Source organism: Odontomachus brunneus, unplaced genomic scaffold (genome assembly GCF_010583005.1).
Source record: "Odontomachus brunneus isolate Ranch 3 - 2012 unplaced genomic scaffold, Obru_v1 Obru_scaffold_073, whole genome shotgun sequence".
NCBI classification, from domain to species: Eukaryota; Metazoa; Arthropoda; class Insecta; order Hymenoptera; family Formicidae; genus Odontomachus; species Odontomachus brunneus.
The window spans coordinates 298,051-315,633 of NW_022639523.1; the positions used below are offsets into that span (position 1 = coordinate 298,051).

At 34.9% G+C, this 17,583-nt stretch overlaps 1 protein-coding gene and 1 long non-coding RNA gene across 3 annotated transcripts; one reads left to right on the plus strand and one right to left on the minus strand.

Annotated features, from left to right (window-relative positions):
- Positions 1-1,202: 1,202 nt before the first annotated feature.
- Positions 1,203-15,690, plus strand: LOC116847103. Its single transcript, XM_032821735.1, has 12 exons — positions 1,203-1,516; positions 2,084-2,242; positions 2,860-3,024; positions 3,311-3,481; positions 3,598-3,706; positions 4,049-4,205; positions 4,289-4,415; positions 4,691-4,858; positions 5,222-5,590; positions 5,707-5,894; positions 15,063-15,292; positions 15,498-15,690. The coding sequence occupies exons 1-12, from the start codon at positions 1,441-1,443 to the stop codon at positions 15,688-15,690; spliced, it is 2,112 nt and encodes a 703-aa protein (XP_032677626.1). The 5' UTR covers positions 1,203-1,440.
- On the minus strand, positions 2,119-5,938 carry LOC116847104. Of its 2 annotated transcripts, none has more exons than XR_004378663.1 (3): positions 5,856-5,938; positions 2,852-3,098; positions 2,119-2,262 (listed from the first exon to the last, which is right to left on the minus strand). It is a non-coding gene; the product is annotated as an uncharacterized LOC116847104 (long non-coding RNA). The 2 variants fall into 2 exon arrangements; XR_004378662.1 differs by lacking the exon at positions 5,856-5,938 and adding an exon at positions 3,272-3,401.
- Positions 15,691-17,583: the final 1,893 nt, after the last annotated feature.

A 17,583-nucleotide genomic window follows, 5' to 3' on the forward strand; every position in this document is an offset into this window, starting at 1 on the left:
TTGAGATTTTTCATTTATCTATTAACCAGTGCTATTTAAATAGTACAAAATTTCTATCGTTATATTGTTTTTTTGATATTGACGATTTTATGTTGTTTCTCGAAATATTGGGTGTAATAATTATGAATAAAAACTAGAGTTAATCGAGTAAGTAGAGTTCTCATACAATTTTCTTAAATAGGCTTTAAATATTACCAATTATTATTAAATAAATATAAGTAAATGAATATGTCAATATATTAACAAAAGAATTTCGGAATTCGCAAGAATTTTATTTAAATTTATTTAAATTAAATTATTAAATTATTTAAATTAAATTTTAAAATTAAAATATTTAAATTAAATTATTAAATTATTTAAATTAAATTTTCATGCCAATTTGTAAATAATTCTTTTTCGACAAATATTTTATTTCGGCTTGAAAAACGTATATTCAGTCTTTCGTAAATTTTAAATTTAAAGAACAAAGATTACACGAAAATATAGTTCGCGTATATCAACTGTAGTATATAATTTATATTTTTTATACTAACTAATATAATAATTTATATTTTTTATATTAACTGTAGTATATAATTTATATTTTTTATACTCGCATTTTTTATACTCGTATTTTTTATGCTTCATATGTAACTTAATAATATGATTTTTTTAAACAAAATATTATGGTTAAAATACGTATAAGTGAATCAATGAAATTGATATAAATTAACAAATTTATTATATTTAGGCAAAAATACGCGTTTTATCATACCGGTTTGTAATTTTCTTAATTTCTACGATAGTTACTGAGCAATGAACTCGTTGAATCTCCATTACATCAATTGCATTCAGCAGAATAAAAAGCTTAATAAGAGATTATATAGCGATATATAGTAATTAACGAATTTGATTATTACATACAGTTTTCACTGACATTTAAAAGTATACATTAATTAAATTTTCGAGTCGCTGATCGCTTACTAAGCGTTTCGTTCTGCTGAACCCAGCTATAGAGACATACGGTCACCTTGCTTGGCGCCAGATATATCTTTCGCGAAGTGCAAGTTCCAGGAATATTTCTCAAGGCCTGTCACGCATCGCTGAATGATGATAATGCGCCGGAAGACGATAGAGCTATCACTCCCGCACCAACGGAAGCTGCGTTGCCGCCCTCGTTACTGAGAAATCGAAAGTTCGGAGAAGGTTGAATCTTGGTTCTCCAGTCATGTCCTCACCGCACTCAACGACGTAGATTCAATTTTCCATCAACTTCAACTACCAACTAAACGCGACACGCGACACGTGCATTCGCTATTCTTCTCGGAATTATCTTGTTCCTAAGACATACCATTGCGTTAGTTTATCTCGTAGGAAAGATCTAATAGGCACTCAACCAATAATTCTCACAATCCGTTGGGCCGCAAATTTTGTGTTTAAGTGTTTATTCTACACATCAGAATGAAGTTTTGCTCCATCATTTTGCTGTTGTCTGCCTTCTTCGGCCAGTATGTCATCTGTTCTTGGCCGTCGTTTAGTAAGCAGAAATAATGAGAATAATACAGAAAATAATACATAAATATTACACAAATATAAGACAAAACCGACAAGACCTATGTAAGAAGTGACTGCGATACTCGGTGAATGTCACTCGCGCGTGTGACAGGATATTTTCTTCGCGATAAAAAATCGATTATTATCCTCTACAACGATTTTTATTAAGAGCTTGCTTTGATCGTCGATGATTTTATTGGCTGATAGATGAGTCAATTCACAGACGCGGAATCAAACAATTACTTGAAAAGTGACAGAAAAAAAGTGGCTAATAGTAACAGCAAATATTTTGATTAAGTATTGTATGTGTCGTCTCGTTATTATTAATAAAAGAAATATAGCTAGAAAATCGATAAACTTTTACGAGCTTTCAATAAAAAAGAGTGACCGTAATAAAATTGATAAATTTCGTTGCGCAAAATGCATGCGTTGTCAGCGATTTATTTCATTACGTTCTGTTGCATGCTGCTTCGTGAAATCGATATTATCGTTGATCTACTCATTGAAAAATATATAAAATGTATTAACAGTGTGGTGCGTAACATTACAGGCCGATGTCCTGCGGTACGGTTAGTCAACGGCAAAGTGCGTATTAGGGCGAGAGGTCGGATTATGAGGTTCGACTGTTTTGATGGATACATCCTCGTGGGCAACAGATACGCCTCATGTATACATGGCAAATGGGACACACCTGTTCCCGTGTGCGTGAGTAAGTAGAGTCAATGAACTCTGCAATGAACACAAAGTGACACGACATGACACAACTCGTTTTAAATAACATGCTTCAAATCCATTTTTGAACAAAATTTTATCTATTTGAAGCGAATGTCTGTGCACAGCAACATATGCACGGAAAAGAAATCTCAGTCGTGTAACTGATTAGAAGAAAATTCTCTCAATAACAAAAGAAGATATCTTAAAAACATTTATCTGTAAACATTCGGCTACATTAAAATTTGTTTAAGACAACTGAGAACAATTGATTAGACAGATTAGACAGAAAGTTCCTACAGAAATTTTTCTGTATCTACACTGAGACACAAAAGATTTCTAAACAATAAAAAAAATTTTTATTTGGTAGATTTGATAACATATTTATTTAAATATAAATTCTTTCATTTAAATAGAATAAATAATTCGTTTTATGAAAAGCTATAGTTTCAAGAAAATGTATGCGAATTTTTGCTTAGTCTTGAGATAACAGTTGAGAAAGTCAGTTTTATATACACCAAGTACTTTTTCCGTGTGTATACGTAGCAATATCAGTGTGGTAACGAAGAAATAATAATACGATTGTGAATGACCGCTTGCAACTTACTTGTTTAGGCACGAGATGCACTCCACCGCCGACACCGCCTCACACATTCGTGGCCTCAAAATTGGACGGCGGGATATTGATGTTCTTTTGCGAACCTGGTTACAGTTTAGTTGGCTCAGTTGAGATATACTGTGACGGCCGCAATTGGAATGGAACGACTCCTTCTTGTCGAGGTATTACGCACGGTATTTTTATCTTCGTTTAATTATTTCCCGCCTTGTCAATCGATGGCGCAAGTACGTATTACCTGAAAAATTTTTACTTATAAGAAAATTGAACATACCACGATATTGTTCAGTTTATAATAATAATATTAATCCGGTGACGCTATCGCGTTTTTATTTTTCTTTCTTCTTCTCTTGCTCTTTAATTGTATTTAACTTGATTATATTTTTCTTCTAATGCGATAACGTTTCTTACGACTCTCGTGTGCGTTAATGCAACATATTTCACGGGAAGACTCGACCGTACCCCCGCCGACGAAGTGCGACTTCGAGAATGTAGATCTTTGTATGTGGGAGCCGGACCCACATCAAGATTTCGACTGGAGACGCCACAATTTCGCGACGTCGAGATCGTTCATCAACACAGGTCCAACATATGATCATACTTTTGGAGCTGGAAACGACGGTACGTATTTTCATACGAAGACATTGGGAGGTTGCAAGATGTCAAAAGAAAAAGAAATTAATTATTAAATGTATCTATAATATATGCGAATGTATATACGCTCGAGTTGATTCCAGGCCATTATCTTTATACCGAAGCATCCGGGCAACTGGTGAACGATACGGCAAGAATCATATCTCCTCTATTCAATTCTTCCCTGACCGAGTCGGGATGTTTTTCGTTCTGGTGAGTACGTAATTAAATATAAATGAGAACGTTTCTTCTATTGTACGAATTACACGTTGTTTTATATTTTGTGCTATTTTATGTCTTTATTCTGGAGACGTAAGTGAAATTTTGAAATATTTTTAAATAAACATATAATAGGAGATAAATTTGTAAATATGGATTTGTCAAAGAGCGAAGGAAGAAATTTATGGAGAATCATTTAGACGTTTGGTTTGCATCTTGTCAAGATAAATAATCTATATAATATTCTATTTAATATTCAGATATTCTCTCTTGTGTTTCTTTTTACGAAAAAAAATTTCCTATAAATTCTTTTGACACGTGCGTGTTTGTTTACAGGTATCACATGTATGGTATTACAATTGGTACATTAAATATATATTTTAAGTATGAGACGATTAGTACGTGGACACTAATGTTTAGTAAAAACGGAAATCAGGGGAATCAATGGTTACAAGGTATCTTCGATCTGCCGAAAAGTAATGTTAGCTTTCAGGTATGCGTTTGTAATTTGGTTTGGTACATACTTTTTAAAATGATAAAATTAACTTGGTTATACACCTTAAAAATCCTTCGCAGATTATTATAGAGGGTGTACGAGGTTTGAGCTACGTGAGCGACATCGCGATAGATGACGTGGCTATTTTACAAGGGGATGATTGTATCGTTAAAAACAACTCTACCAATGCAACTGTGAGCAACGATGGTAAGTTTACTTCTCAAGTTGATTCGAGAACTCAATATATATAATCTGTATCTTGTGTTAATTGCAAGCGCGCGCTACAAGATATGTTAAGAAAGATTATGCAATTATTATAGAAAAAAAGGAAAAAGAACTAGGAAAAGAGGTTGCAAATAAAATTTTTCATTTCTTTTTGATAAAAGTGTTTAGCTCAAAAGAAACGTGAGCTATTCACCGTAATAATGATAGAAGAATGAAATTTACTAAATTTTCTTCTGAGAAAAACATGTCTCTCACAGATCAAGTCGAGATAGTCAACGCGCAACAAACCTGCCGAGGTAGATGTGTGTATTCCATGGCAGAGATCGTTACCACCCCCAAATTCAGGCCGGAAAATTGTTATTGTACGTTTGATTGTGCGGAACGTTCGATTTGTTGCCCGGATTACGAAGAATACTGTACTGCAGGTAACTGTTTAGTTTGTTTTATACTTGTGCTTTGTCGAGCTGAGTTTACTGCTGTAATTCAATCGGATGTGATACGATAATTTTCAAGCTGAAGATCTCTCTTTGTCGATTTATACTGCAATTCTAGACAAAATCGTAAAACTCATAACTTGTTTTCGTAAAACTTGCAAGAACTTATGAGTAGATCTGCAATTCTATGCGGACTGTATGTCATATAATAACTCATAAATATCTACGATTTTTTTGTTTTTTCCGTAAGCTACGACTTTACAATTTACTCGTATATTTGCTTAGAATTGCAGGATTAATATAAAAAAACTTATGTGCGAGAGATTCTTAAAATAATTTCTTGCAATCACACAGTATTCAGTTTCACTGAGACGACGGCTACATCGACCTACGAAACCAAACAGATGATTTCCACGACTCGGCAGGTGACTCTGAGACCATACAATGCAAATAGTACGAATACTACGACCCACCCACCAATGCGTGATCCGATCTATATCAATCCAAAGGATTACATCGATCCAGCCATGTCGAACTCATCGTCGACGACCACACGAAAACCTATTGTGACCATGACAACACCGAACAAGCGTGCAACTACAAAACCGCCGAAACGGACAACGACGTCAACGACCGTTAGACGAAATCAGACGGGAACGAGGGAAACGACCTTCGCATCCAGGACTTTGACAACAAAATACATGGAACTTCAGGATCGATCTGGTAATGCTCATACGTGTAACGTAGATGATTAATCCGATTATGAAAAAAGAATCCGAGTGGGGAACTCTGAAGTGTGTTTAACATAGAATGGTGTTACTGACGAGAAACGTTTACAGAACTGCACAGTGAAGAACAGAATCCGGAGAAGGTGAAGCACGACAGCAGATTCGATCCGCTAGTCGTTAGCATAGTGAGCGCAACTGTGATCGTGTTCTCTTTGACGCTCATGATCACTATCGTTGTCATCAGGAGGAGAAAGACTTACAAGAGAGGAAACGGCTCGGCGCTCTCGGAGGACAGCGATGTGCGTTTCCTGACGTCGGACGAAATCCTCGACTTCAACTTAGCTCGACCTGTCGAAAACGAAGAACTATAGTCTTATATTGAAATAATATTTTTTTTCAAATTGTGCCAAATTAAATCAATTCTTTTCAATCAAATAGTCGAATTAACGAATTTATCGAGCCTACAAAGCTGAGGAATTCCTTATATGTAGAAACAACCGCGATAACGTGCCTGAAAATTTTTGGCTTTTGTCTCTTTTGGAGAAACCTCACGTGATTCTGTTACCAGAGATTTTGCATTAAAGATTTGCAAGAATATAATTGATTTTACATTAATAGATCTTACACATTAATAGATTACAAGAATGATTGATATTATTGTCTTGCAAAATCATCATTACACTATAGCAAAAGATTCTTTTTTATATATCTGATTTCAGAGATTCTGTGTATAATTTTAAACACCAATCAGTATAAAAAGATAAAGGGTTGACTCCCTTACAAATATCGTTCAATATGATATATATCCGATATATGTTAATAATAAATTATTTTAGAAACGTGCGAGGATCTATTTGAATTCTTTCTTCCTTTTTTTTCGTTATTACAAAACTATTTAACTGCGTTCGCAATTTGTATACAGTAATTAAGAGTGAAATCAAACGCCCCTAATCTTCATTGTTTCATCAGGTTGACACATTAGATCACATAACAATATAATTTAGCAAACAATATACCTATGAAATCAGCAATTAGCATCCTTGTTTTCTAAAGCAGAAGAGGTATGTTTTTTGTTGATATGCTGCATGATATGATGGATATGTTGCTGAAGTTCCAATACATGCTGCTGCTGCTTGGCTTTTGGCCTGAAAGAGAGACATAGTTTACTACCTACTGTGTTTTTCAAATATGCTGTGAATTACACGTTCACATGAAGAATGACATGTTAAGAGTAATTACATATTACATAAAGAATATGTTCCTGCATTAATGATATATAGATATACCATTAAATAATACTAGTGTGATTTTCTTAAGCAAATTTTGCCAATTACTAAAATGATTTATTGCCTAAGGTATTTGTTTCTATGGTAATTAACAATTTACTTGAATATATTTATCCAGTGTTGATACTATAGCCTTCTTGCCCAATAAATATCAAAACAGTAATATTACATCAATTATATTAAATACATAACAATTATATTAGAATTAAATACATCAATTATATTAAATACATAATCATCTATTAAGTTACTTTTACTCATGTAAGTACATAATACTTGTACTTATACATAATAATTATCTTATTGAAAATGAGAAGTCATATTAATATGATAAAAATTGGTGATATGATAAAAATTAATATTATGAAAATTAATGGTTACACAATGTTATTTACTAGATTCTACCCAGAAATGCAGTACCCAGGAAATTTAATTCTACAATATTAAACTTCTTATCAGGATATGTCATTTAAGTAACATTCATGTATTCATGTACCATCCATGTATCATCTGTGTTCATATAAATTTGATTTTATACTGTTATTTATATCTCTTGCATTTGTTCGATAATAACATGTGATCAATATTAATGATATTTCTGTCAAGATTGTTTTACAATATATATATTAGAAATAATTTTAACTGATAATTGTCTATTGTTTGTTCTATTATTATCAATCCTGATTGTAACAATGAGCCTTATAAAAAGTATATAAATGTCATTCATATATATATATGTGTGTGTGTGTGATCACACATTAGTCCAGTCGACAACTTAGCGTTAAATTTCCACAACTAACGATTAAAATCTCCTTCATCTTTGTCATCTTTAATTTTGATATAAAACTTTATATGCTTTAAAAGTATTTCTCTCACATACAATTCTATATAAACACCATACCTATATAAATTTAAAAAGAAACAATTACAAACGCGTTAACGTATCACAATTGTAACAATCCTAAAAATTATTAACAATACTAGAACAACTTTTATACCATTCACAGGTTTTTCTGCTATATTTTATAAAATAATATATTTCAGTACTGAAAATATGTAGAATATCTGTTATAGAAAAATCTGACACATAAATCTGTAGAATTTGTTACAAATTAAAAAAAAAAATTGTATAGATATTTTTCGTATAGAATTTGATATCTATATTTTAAACGAGTAGTAAAGTATATTTTTTATCAACTTATAAGAGCGTTACGTATATTGTTTACAATAACAGACTAAAAGTCTGTCCTATCGTTGAGTAGTACTACTTGATAAAGCGAAGATGCTTAAGCCCGTGTCACACTACGGATTGGAGATAGAGAGTTGGGAACTTTGGTTATATAACCATGGACTGTTAGTCGCTAACTTGTGTCTGCAGCAAAACGTCTGTCAACATCTGCAACGTCGCCAGGACCAAACAACGGCTATTACAAAACAACGGCTTACAAAAACATGTGGCATTATTAAACGGATAGAGGTAGAACTTTCATATCAGCGATATAAAAGTTATCCCAAATGACGGTATATTATTGTCATTGAAATAAAATAATTTCTGTTAATTTATGTCTGATATATTGACATTTTTGGTTCATTAATTTTCCCTTATAATTCATAACAATTTTAACATAATTTTCTATAATTAATTTTGTTATAAAGTATTTGTGGTTTTCAAGAAAGTCCAATTCTTTTTATTCTATACTATTATGTCTTTCTAATACTTATCACCATGTGATACGCGGATATTAGAAGCGTTTACGTTGCTAATTGTTTTGCTCTACTAAGTTCCTTCTTTTGTTTGGTCCTGGCGGCACTACAGATGTTGACAGACGTTTAAGCCCTATGCACAATGCCAGGCAACAGGCAATAGGAATAGACATTAGCCAATAGGAACAGGGAATAAAAATAATTGACCAATCTGATTTCCTATTCCCTGTTCCTATTGCCTGTTGCTTGGTATTGTGCATAGAGCGTTAGAATCGCCGCTAACAGTCCATGGTTATATAGTCAAAGGTTGCAGATTGAAGATTGGAACTTGACCAATTGGAGCCAAGCAGGTCAAGACCAAAGTGCATTGATTTGTCGAAATCTAATCTTCAATCCGCAATACTTAATTTCCAATCCATAGTGTAACATGAGCTTAAAGTCCATGTCACACTAGGCTGCGTTTAGATTCCTCATCCGGATGCACTTTATTACAAGAAACACTATAATATATGTTACACATACTATAGCACTTCTAGTATTAGAATGCACCCGGGTAGGGAATCTGAACGCACTCCTACTGACTGGAAATTGAGGGTTGATTGATTTCGACAAATCAATACACTTTGGTCTTGGCCTGCTTATTAGCTCCAATTAGCCAAGTTCAAATCTTCAATCCGTAATCCTCTATCTCCAATCCGTAGTGTGACACGGGCTGCGTTCCGAAATTCACTGCCAATACTGAAAATCTATAGTTTGTATCACGTATATTATAGAATTTCAGCACTGGTAGTGAATTTCGGAACGCAGCTACGGGCTTTAAGCCCGTGAAGATTAGATTTCGACGAATCAACGAACTTCAGTTTTGGCTTGTTTTGTTCGAATTGGTCAAATCTTGAGTCCGCAATTCTCAATTTCCAGTGCGTAGTCTGATTCCGACTTTACCCATTTGGTCTGTTCTTTTCAGATGCACTGCTGAACTGATGCAATAAGTTATAGCGTGTTCGAGTGACTGTCGCTTCAGAAGCGATTAACCCAGGGTTAATACTATTCCGTACACGCTTATGCAGGATTCACACCGCGTCCGATGTCCGACGTACGATGTCCGATATCCAATAAAAGAATAGCTTTCCAATGGAGAATTGAATTCTATATTAGAAAGCTGTTCTCCTATTGGATATCGGACGCGGTGTGAATCCTGCATTACCGACAACTGTCGGATCGGTAGACATCGTTGCGCAGCTTTTTTATACCATAGAAAAGCTGCGCAACGATGCTTACCTATCCGATAGTTGTAGGTAAGCGTGTACGGAATAGTACCCCACAGCCACTCGAATACGCTATTGAAGTGAGATAAGTATATGTTTTCTCACTTTAACTTATTACACCAGTTCAGCAGTGCAACTGAAAAGAACAGACCAATTGTTTGAAATTTCCTTCTTGAATTCTTACCTACCTGTCTCTCGACAATGTTTTGGGACTTATTACTCGAGAACGGATAATCGGATGGGAATACAGTTTCCACCGTGATGACTTATTTGGATAGGAGAATAGTGTTACGCATTTGAAATTTTTTTCTCGTATATCTGAAATTTCATCTGTTATCATCGTTTATCTGAAATTTTATCTTCATTTTTTTGTCATGCCGCTATCTTTTGGGGTCTATTATTAGAGAACGCCTAATTAAATGTATATATGTTTCCACTACTTTTGCTTATTTACTTACTTTGATACTTATTTTAATACTTTTTTTCTCACGCACTTGGTGTTTTACCTGTTACTCTTGCGCTTATCTTTTGGAGCCTATTATTCGTCAACGTATAACTCTATATGAATTCGGTTTCTGGTTATTTTATCTTTCAGAATTAACATCTGATTAACGTTAAATTTTTTAATGGATTGGTGTTGCGTAGTATGTTAGTTAATAGGTCAAGCACGCTCTCGTAAATATCGAGCGAATTGATTTCACTTTGCGAGTATGTCGTTGTTGAAATAAGGATACCGGAACACGTAGTCTCGTTAGCTCGTCTAGACGACTGTTCAATGCTTCGTTGATGATGAGTTTTCAAATCATCTATACCCAGTTACACGTATACGTGTATATTATATATTGTATCGTACAAGACCGAAGTTAAAATGACGCAATTGTGTGTCGATAGTGCGTCGATTTACTTTAAGTGATTTTCATTAAGTTTTCTCAGTTTTACACTACTCTCGTAAAAGGCACAGTTAATGTCGATGTTGGATGAATTATTTATGGAGCTGTTTTGTAGTCGCGACACACGAGCACTTTTTGTGGTGAGTCTTATGAGTTTGCGGATGTCGTGAAACGTCGCTTTTTTTTAAAGGAGAGAGAGAAAGAAAAGGAGAGAGAAAGAGCGAATACAATACCGTGTGGATATCGAGCTCGTTATTCGCGGTTCAGTCTATTTGTCGCAGCGTACAATTTGAACCGCACGTTGCGCATTCTTTTGCATGATTGATTTGGACATTTATTTTACAACATTTTATGCAAGTATGATTAATGGATCGGAAAGAACATTACGAAGACAAAGGCCAAGAATAGATATTCTATAATGTCTCTATAGGCGTCAAAATTGATGTGCATTTTTTTTTTAACCCGGGAGTGGGCGCGTTAACGGGATAAATGTTAATGGGCGCGTATCGGTCATTTCGACCAAAATATATTTAAGCATATACATGTGTAATAATTAAATAATAATTAATAAATTACCAGTCCAATTATTAAAAGAAACAATAATTGAAGGAAATAATTTTATTATGTCATTATTTTTTCTTTTCCCCATCTTTTTTTCTCTTTACCATTTCTATATCTAATATGTTTAGGAAACATATTAAACTTATTATACATATGTGAATATATTGAAAATAAAATTATATTTTTATTTTAACCGCATTAGTAAAAAATGACATTCTTTTAGTTTAATAAAATAAATTAAGAATTTCTTGCTTCTCTCGTTTTACTTTGATTAACTTAAACATTGATTTAATAAACTTAAAAATTTATTTAATAAATTTAGAAACAGAGAATAAATCTTCTTGATTTAATGGCAATATTAAAATTATCACATAATGCATTGTTTCAATAATTTAAGTATTAATTTTAATAATATCGCTATTGAATCAAGAATATATACTCCAATTACGCGTGCTGTTAAAAATTTTATTGATTCAACAAAAAAGAGAGAACCGTCCGTCTAACTACGATTCGGAAAGACAATAGACATTCGGCGACGCGGCAGAGATAAAAGACTAACGTTAGTAGGCGCGCTATAGTCTTTTAGGCCGATTGCTAAAAACGTATCAAATTTTACATAGAAATAACCGCCGTCTACTTCTCCATGTTATACGAAAAAACATCAAAGAAAATTTACGTAAAAGCGAAAATACGATAATGTCAATAGATTAGATGATATAAGTAGAAAACGAAAAAGTACGTGGAAATGACCGATACGCGCCCACTCTCGGGTTAATATCTATAACCAAACATTTCCTAATTTCTTTGCAATTAATCTTTTATTTATGTTAATACTGTACTCATTTCAGTCATACACTTACATATTTATACAGAGTAAACGATATCGTATAAGGCAACATATTTATTTCTTGAAACACAATTTAAGAAATGACAAAAAAATTGAGTTCTCTATTTCAATGAGTTATTTATTTATATCTCGGCGCAGAAGCGACTCTTATTAATAGCGCACCGAATTTCCATTTCCATATTAATATCCTGGCATAAATGATCTGTCAGTTTTCGCCGTTGCACCTGCGAGACGTGAAAGCATGTTTCTCGAACCGCGAACTAACCGCGTCGCCACCCTCAGCAAGCAAAGTCGAAAAATATTGGAAATAACGTTACCGCGCGACCGGCCTTCATATGTCCCGGTGAAATTTCGCGCCTGTTCACGTTTGCTTGCGAAAGCTCACCGAGCTCTTACCCAGACACTTTCTACACCGATTACCGAATTGTCGTCGCGTGTCGGCTTCTATCTGTATGTCTGACCTGTTCTGTAGTGAATTTAAGAAATCGACATTTATAATCATTATTTAATTAAGCGATGTAAGAATGTTATTTATTGAAAAACTTGCATAAGAAAGTTATTTATTGAAAAACTTGTTTGCTACAATCATTACAACTTATCGAGAAATAAATCGCGTAAATATGTCTTATTAAAATCTGCAAATCTTGTAGAATTCAGAAGAGATTGATAGTTTTGTTAGTTCTGAAGCCTTCTTGTCCGATTACTACACAAATCTTACTTTTATCATATAAAATTATAAAGTAAGGGCTTCTCTTCAGTAATGCGTAGCTAAATGGTACAATCAATCAGACGTCCATCGGCCGGGTCGTCGCTTGTGCATCGCCAGATAATGATACGGCGATGCGTGCGTATTTGACAAGGTCCCATTGTTATTCGGTCATCGTCGATCGCATTCTGCTTATGCGTACGCGCGCGCGAGCGAGCGTGCGTGCGGTCAATGATTACGTGTATGTATTAGATCGCACGTAACGAGCTCGATGCGATTGCGTGCGGCAGAAGCACGTGTATCGCGCTGAAAGGCGGGACACGTGGGCCCGCCGAAGAAAGAATGGAAAATTCGTTGCGCAGTATTTCACTTTCTCCTCTCTTCGTGCCGCACCCTCTCCTCTTCTCTCTTTCTCCTTCTCTTTCTTTCTCTTTCTCACTCTTTTCTCTTCTTTTCTCTGCCACTCTACTTGTTGCACGATTGTGTGCATTATTCGCTCACCACGTCGCTGGAATTGATAAATCGAATGATGTCCGTTGTGTTCCTGTTGTCTTCTCTCTTTCTTTCACTTTCTCGAATTTGCCGTCGATCTGTCAAGTCCCGTCGTATTACGTTTTAGCTATCTTCAAGTTTTAACAGCGATTGCTGATTAGGGAAAAGTTACCGGAATCCTACCTGTTCCCTAACTCGTATCTGATTTTTTAAATATTTGTAGTACACGCACAAAATAAGATGTAATCTGAAAATTTTTTGTTTAGATTTTTCTTTACTCATTTAGTGCTCATTTTTACTGTTAGATATCGTTCATATACAATAATAATAAAGAACTTGATGAGACCGGTACGATCTCAACAACTCTCCCCTACTCTCAGCTTTGACTCAGTTGAAGGAGGTTTTAGAAAAGATGAATACAAGTTTTTTTTTAACGATTCATTGCAATTATTATATATGATACAACGATGAATAACAAAAAAAATATAGCATTACATGGAAGTAATGATTGTTAATAAAATATCATGTTGACGTAACTTTGAAATATCGAGACTTGTTTTCCCATTTCCTATGTTTTACTGTGGACGAGGAGAATCGTTCGTATTTACGGACGTAAATATTACGTGAAATTAACTCGTCTCCATATTCGAGGAAATCGCTTAGTAAAAAGAAAGGAAGTTCTTTTACGTGAAATTTTTCTTGTTGTGTCGCGAACGAGAGGTCAGACTGAAATTCTGGCTAGGTCAATAGATATAGATAGATATAGATAGATATAGATAGATTTTGTCATTTCTTAAACTGTGTTTCAAGAAATAAATATGTTGCCTTATACGATATCGTTTACTCTGTATAAATATGTAAGTGTATGACTGAAATGAGTACAGTATTAACATAAATAAAAGATTAATTGCAAAGAAATTAGGAAATGTTTGGTTATAGATATTAACCCGAGAGTGGGCGCGTATCGGTCATTTCCACGTACTTTTTCGTTTTCTACTTATATCATCTAATCTATTGACATTATATCTATCTATCTATATAGACCGCTCGTGATGTATGCAAGTATTTGCTGAATGTCACAATAGGCTTAATGGCCCTAAACCCGACTTTAGACCTATTCTTGACTCCGTAGTAGGGGGCGACTCTGGAATTGCGCCCGCACTGACCGCAAATAGCGGAGAGGTAGGCAAGTCGGTATAAAATCGAACGATTCTTCGATCAAAGTCACAGTATTCAGACTTGTCCTCGCGGTGTATCATCACCAATTAATTCCTACCGTGCCTCCGTATTGAGACGCAAGGTAAGAATCGATTCGCTCGAATAAAGTCTCGTTTGAAGTCTTAAGACTAATCTATTGTACAATATGCTTCTTGCTTCCTGTTTTTGTTCTCTATTTGTTTCTGGCTTAAAGCCTAATCTACAATGTGCTCTTTGCTTTCTATTTCTTGTTCTCTGTCTTTTTTTAGTTTAAGGTTTAAGATGTGAGTCAGAAAGAGATAAAGAAAAAAAAAAACAAGAAGCAAAATTTACATTGTAGATCAAGCTTAAGGCTTAAGATTTGAGTCAGAAATAGATAAAGAGAAAGAAACAGAAAGCAAAGAACATATTGTAGATTAAGCTTTTAAGGATCTTGAACACACAGGGAGAATACGCTGGAGTATGGCTTCACCAATCTACCCGTCATTCATGTTATATCTCTTTCGGAACTTGTTTTAGATGCATCGCACCGTCGTCATCATTGCCATCACCGTCTGCTGTTTTCTCACATTGAGGGCCGCGGCGGAAGAGAACGTGCAAAACCAACAACCGCTGGACCTCGGAAGCGTGACTGTTGAGGATCAAGTAAATGGCGGCGCGGTGCACACCAGGGAAAAGCGAACGTTGTTCTTGAAGAAGAAATTACTCGGCGCTGGTCTTCTCGGCTTCGGTCTCGGCGTTGCGAAAGGGTGAAAACTTTATCATTAATACAATTTCTCGTCGTGTTTAAATAATATTTATTTCTCCCTATTACTGTCATCGTGTTTCAATTTGGTGCGTAAGATTATTCTTAAACAAACTACGAAGGTGAATCTCATATGAATGTACTTTTCGTTGATTCTTAAGTAACTCGGTAGAGATTATATCATCATCTCTTTTGTCTCGTACTTTCAGTTACAAAGCCGGTTACTATGGCGCACCGGAAGTACATCACGTGTACCTTTCCCCTCCGGTGAAGTACGTGGAATACGTCGAGAAGCCGGTTTACATCGAAAGGATCGTCCCAAAACCCATTTACGGACCACCACCGCTTAAGGAATACGCGCCAGCTTGGTCGCAGCCAGATCCGTCGCCCTCCTATGGGTAAGGGAAACCAACTTTCACGAATATCTCACGACAAATACGCGAAATGATCTATCATCCTTGAGAAATCGCGCTTCGATAGTCACTTTGATTTCTGTTTCTCTAAGTGATTTTTTTTGCAGCGCCTGGTAAACGTAAAGTGCAGTTCGTGTTAGCGACAGCGTGCCGATCTGATCTCTTTGTTTTACCTCGCGGTACTAGAAACAGCTAAAAACATGCGTGCAATGTGTCGTGTCTCAGTCAGGTCGTCTAACGTTAAGTGTAAGTTGACAATAACATCATTTAGTAATAGTAAATAAAGAAGTTGTTATTTTTGTTACTGATCTATAGACTTATTATCATGTTATCAATTATCAATTAAATATCATGACTTGTAAATATCGTTTTGTTGTTGAAGTTATTTTACTTATCTTCTTCTGTGTGCCTGTGCGCGCGTGTGTGTGTGTGTGTGTGTGTGTGTGTGTGTGTGTGTGTGTGTGTGTGTGTATTGAAGAACTCTACAAAACACTTTCTTTCTTCGAAAAAAAAGAAATGGCATTTTTCAATCAGAGAATCTGACGCAAAAATTATATTCTTTTCTTCAGTAAATACATTCGTTAATACATCGTTTTTTTTCCGTTGTTGATTCCTGTGTAAGCTTAATTTTTCGAGAATTCTCATGTTTGGGTCCTTTCGAGCTGCATCAGCGGAAATTGAGAATAAGCGGGACGGAACTTGTGCGAGGGACAAAACTTTCACGGAACAGTCGTACGGCCGTATAGTCATCTTTATTGCCGGAGATGTTACCGAGTAACATTGAAGTATTAGTAACGAGTATATAATCGCACGATGCGTCTGAAATATACAAATATCCGACCTTCGCCGTCGTTTGCTATACTACATATTTAGATCTCCTTTCGATAACATCTTTTTTAACACTCAACATTTATACGTACAATTAAGTTCTCTTCTATTCACAGTCAGATGTACGTATAGAAACGATGACCAGTAGCGTAGCGAATATCTCACCGTTCTAGAAATAGAAATACTTAAGATTAAAAGAATCTTGTGTAATAATGTGCATCTTTTAGCACCAAACACGTAAGGATACATAATTTGTTCATGGACGAAAAAAATAAATGTTCGGCTTCTTCGTGATTTTTAAGAGAATTCTATTAGAAAGAAGAATGTTAATTATAAATAGATGATGCGTCTGTGTTAATTAATTATAGTTAAATTATAATCGGTGTTTTAATGCTAAATGTTTTCATTTAATTACTTATATTCGGCATTTAATGCATATTTGTTACGCCACTGATAACAAATGATTATTATGATAAATTGATCAACAGGCATCCTTATGAAAAATATATCAATTCTTCGTTATTCTTCTTTTATGCTTTCGTGTTTCGATCTCGCTTTCCTCGATAGTTACAATTTTTAACTCGTCACACACGATCGTAATGCACTATTGAAATTCTCTACAGTATCGACGAAAGCTTAAAAAACTTGGATAAAAGTGACGGCGAAGTCCATACGAGTATGGAAATTCTAGATATCGAGAGAGGGGAATGAAATTTGAATTGCAAAGAGTCGATCGTGTTTTTAGATATTGTACAATCTTCTTATACGAGAGATTCGAGGATGCCTGTCGTATGGAACGCGGACCGCATAAAGACTCCGAGAGAGGAGTGCACAAATCTATTTATACCTATTTATATCGCTAACATTAGAGTGGCTACGTGAGACTACACGAAGTACACCGAAGTACGTATATCGGTTACACGGCACGTAGCCGCGGACACACACGTATGTGCTCACGAACCACGGAATAATTATGCATCGATTTTCAAGCACGCTTTAGACAATTCACAATTCGCGTCGCAAACTACTGATCATCTAAGAAATGTGCTTAAGA

Excerpts from the sequence above, each read along its gene's own strand:
- LOC116847103 (XM_032821735.1), top strand. The coding sequence starts at position 1,441 with ATGAAGTTTTGCTCCATCATTTTGCTGTTGTCTGCCTTCTTCGGCCAG. Across the intron at positions 3,482-3,597 it reads TTTTGGAGCTGGAAACGACG|GCCATTATCTTTATACCGAA; the intron begins GTACGTATTTTC and ends AGTTGATTCCAG. Across the intron at positions 3,707-4,048 it reads TCGGGATGTTTTTCGTTCTG|GTATCACATGTATGGTATTA; the intron begins GTGAGTACGTAA and ends GTTTGTTTACAG.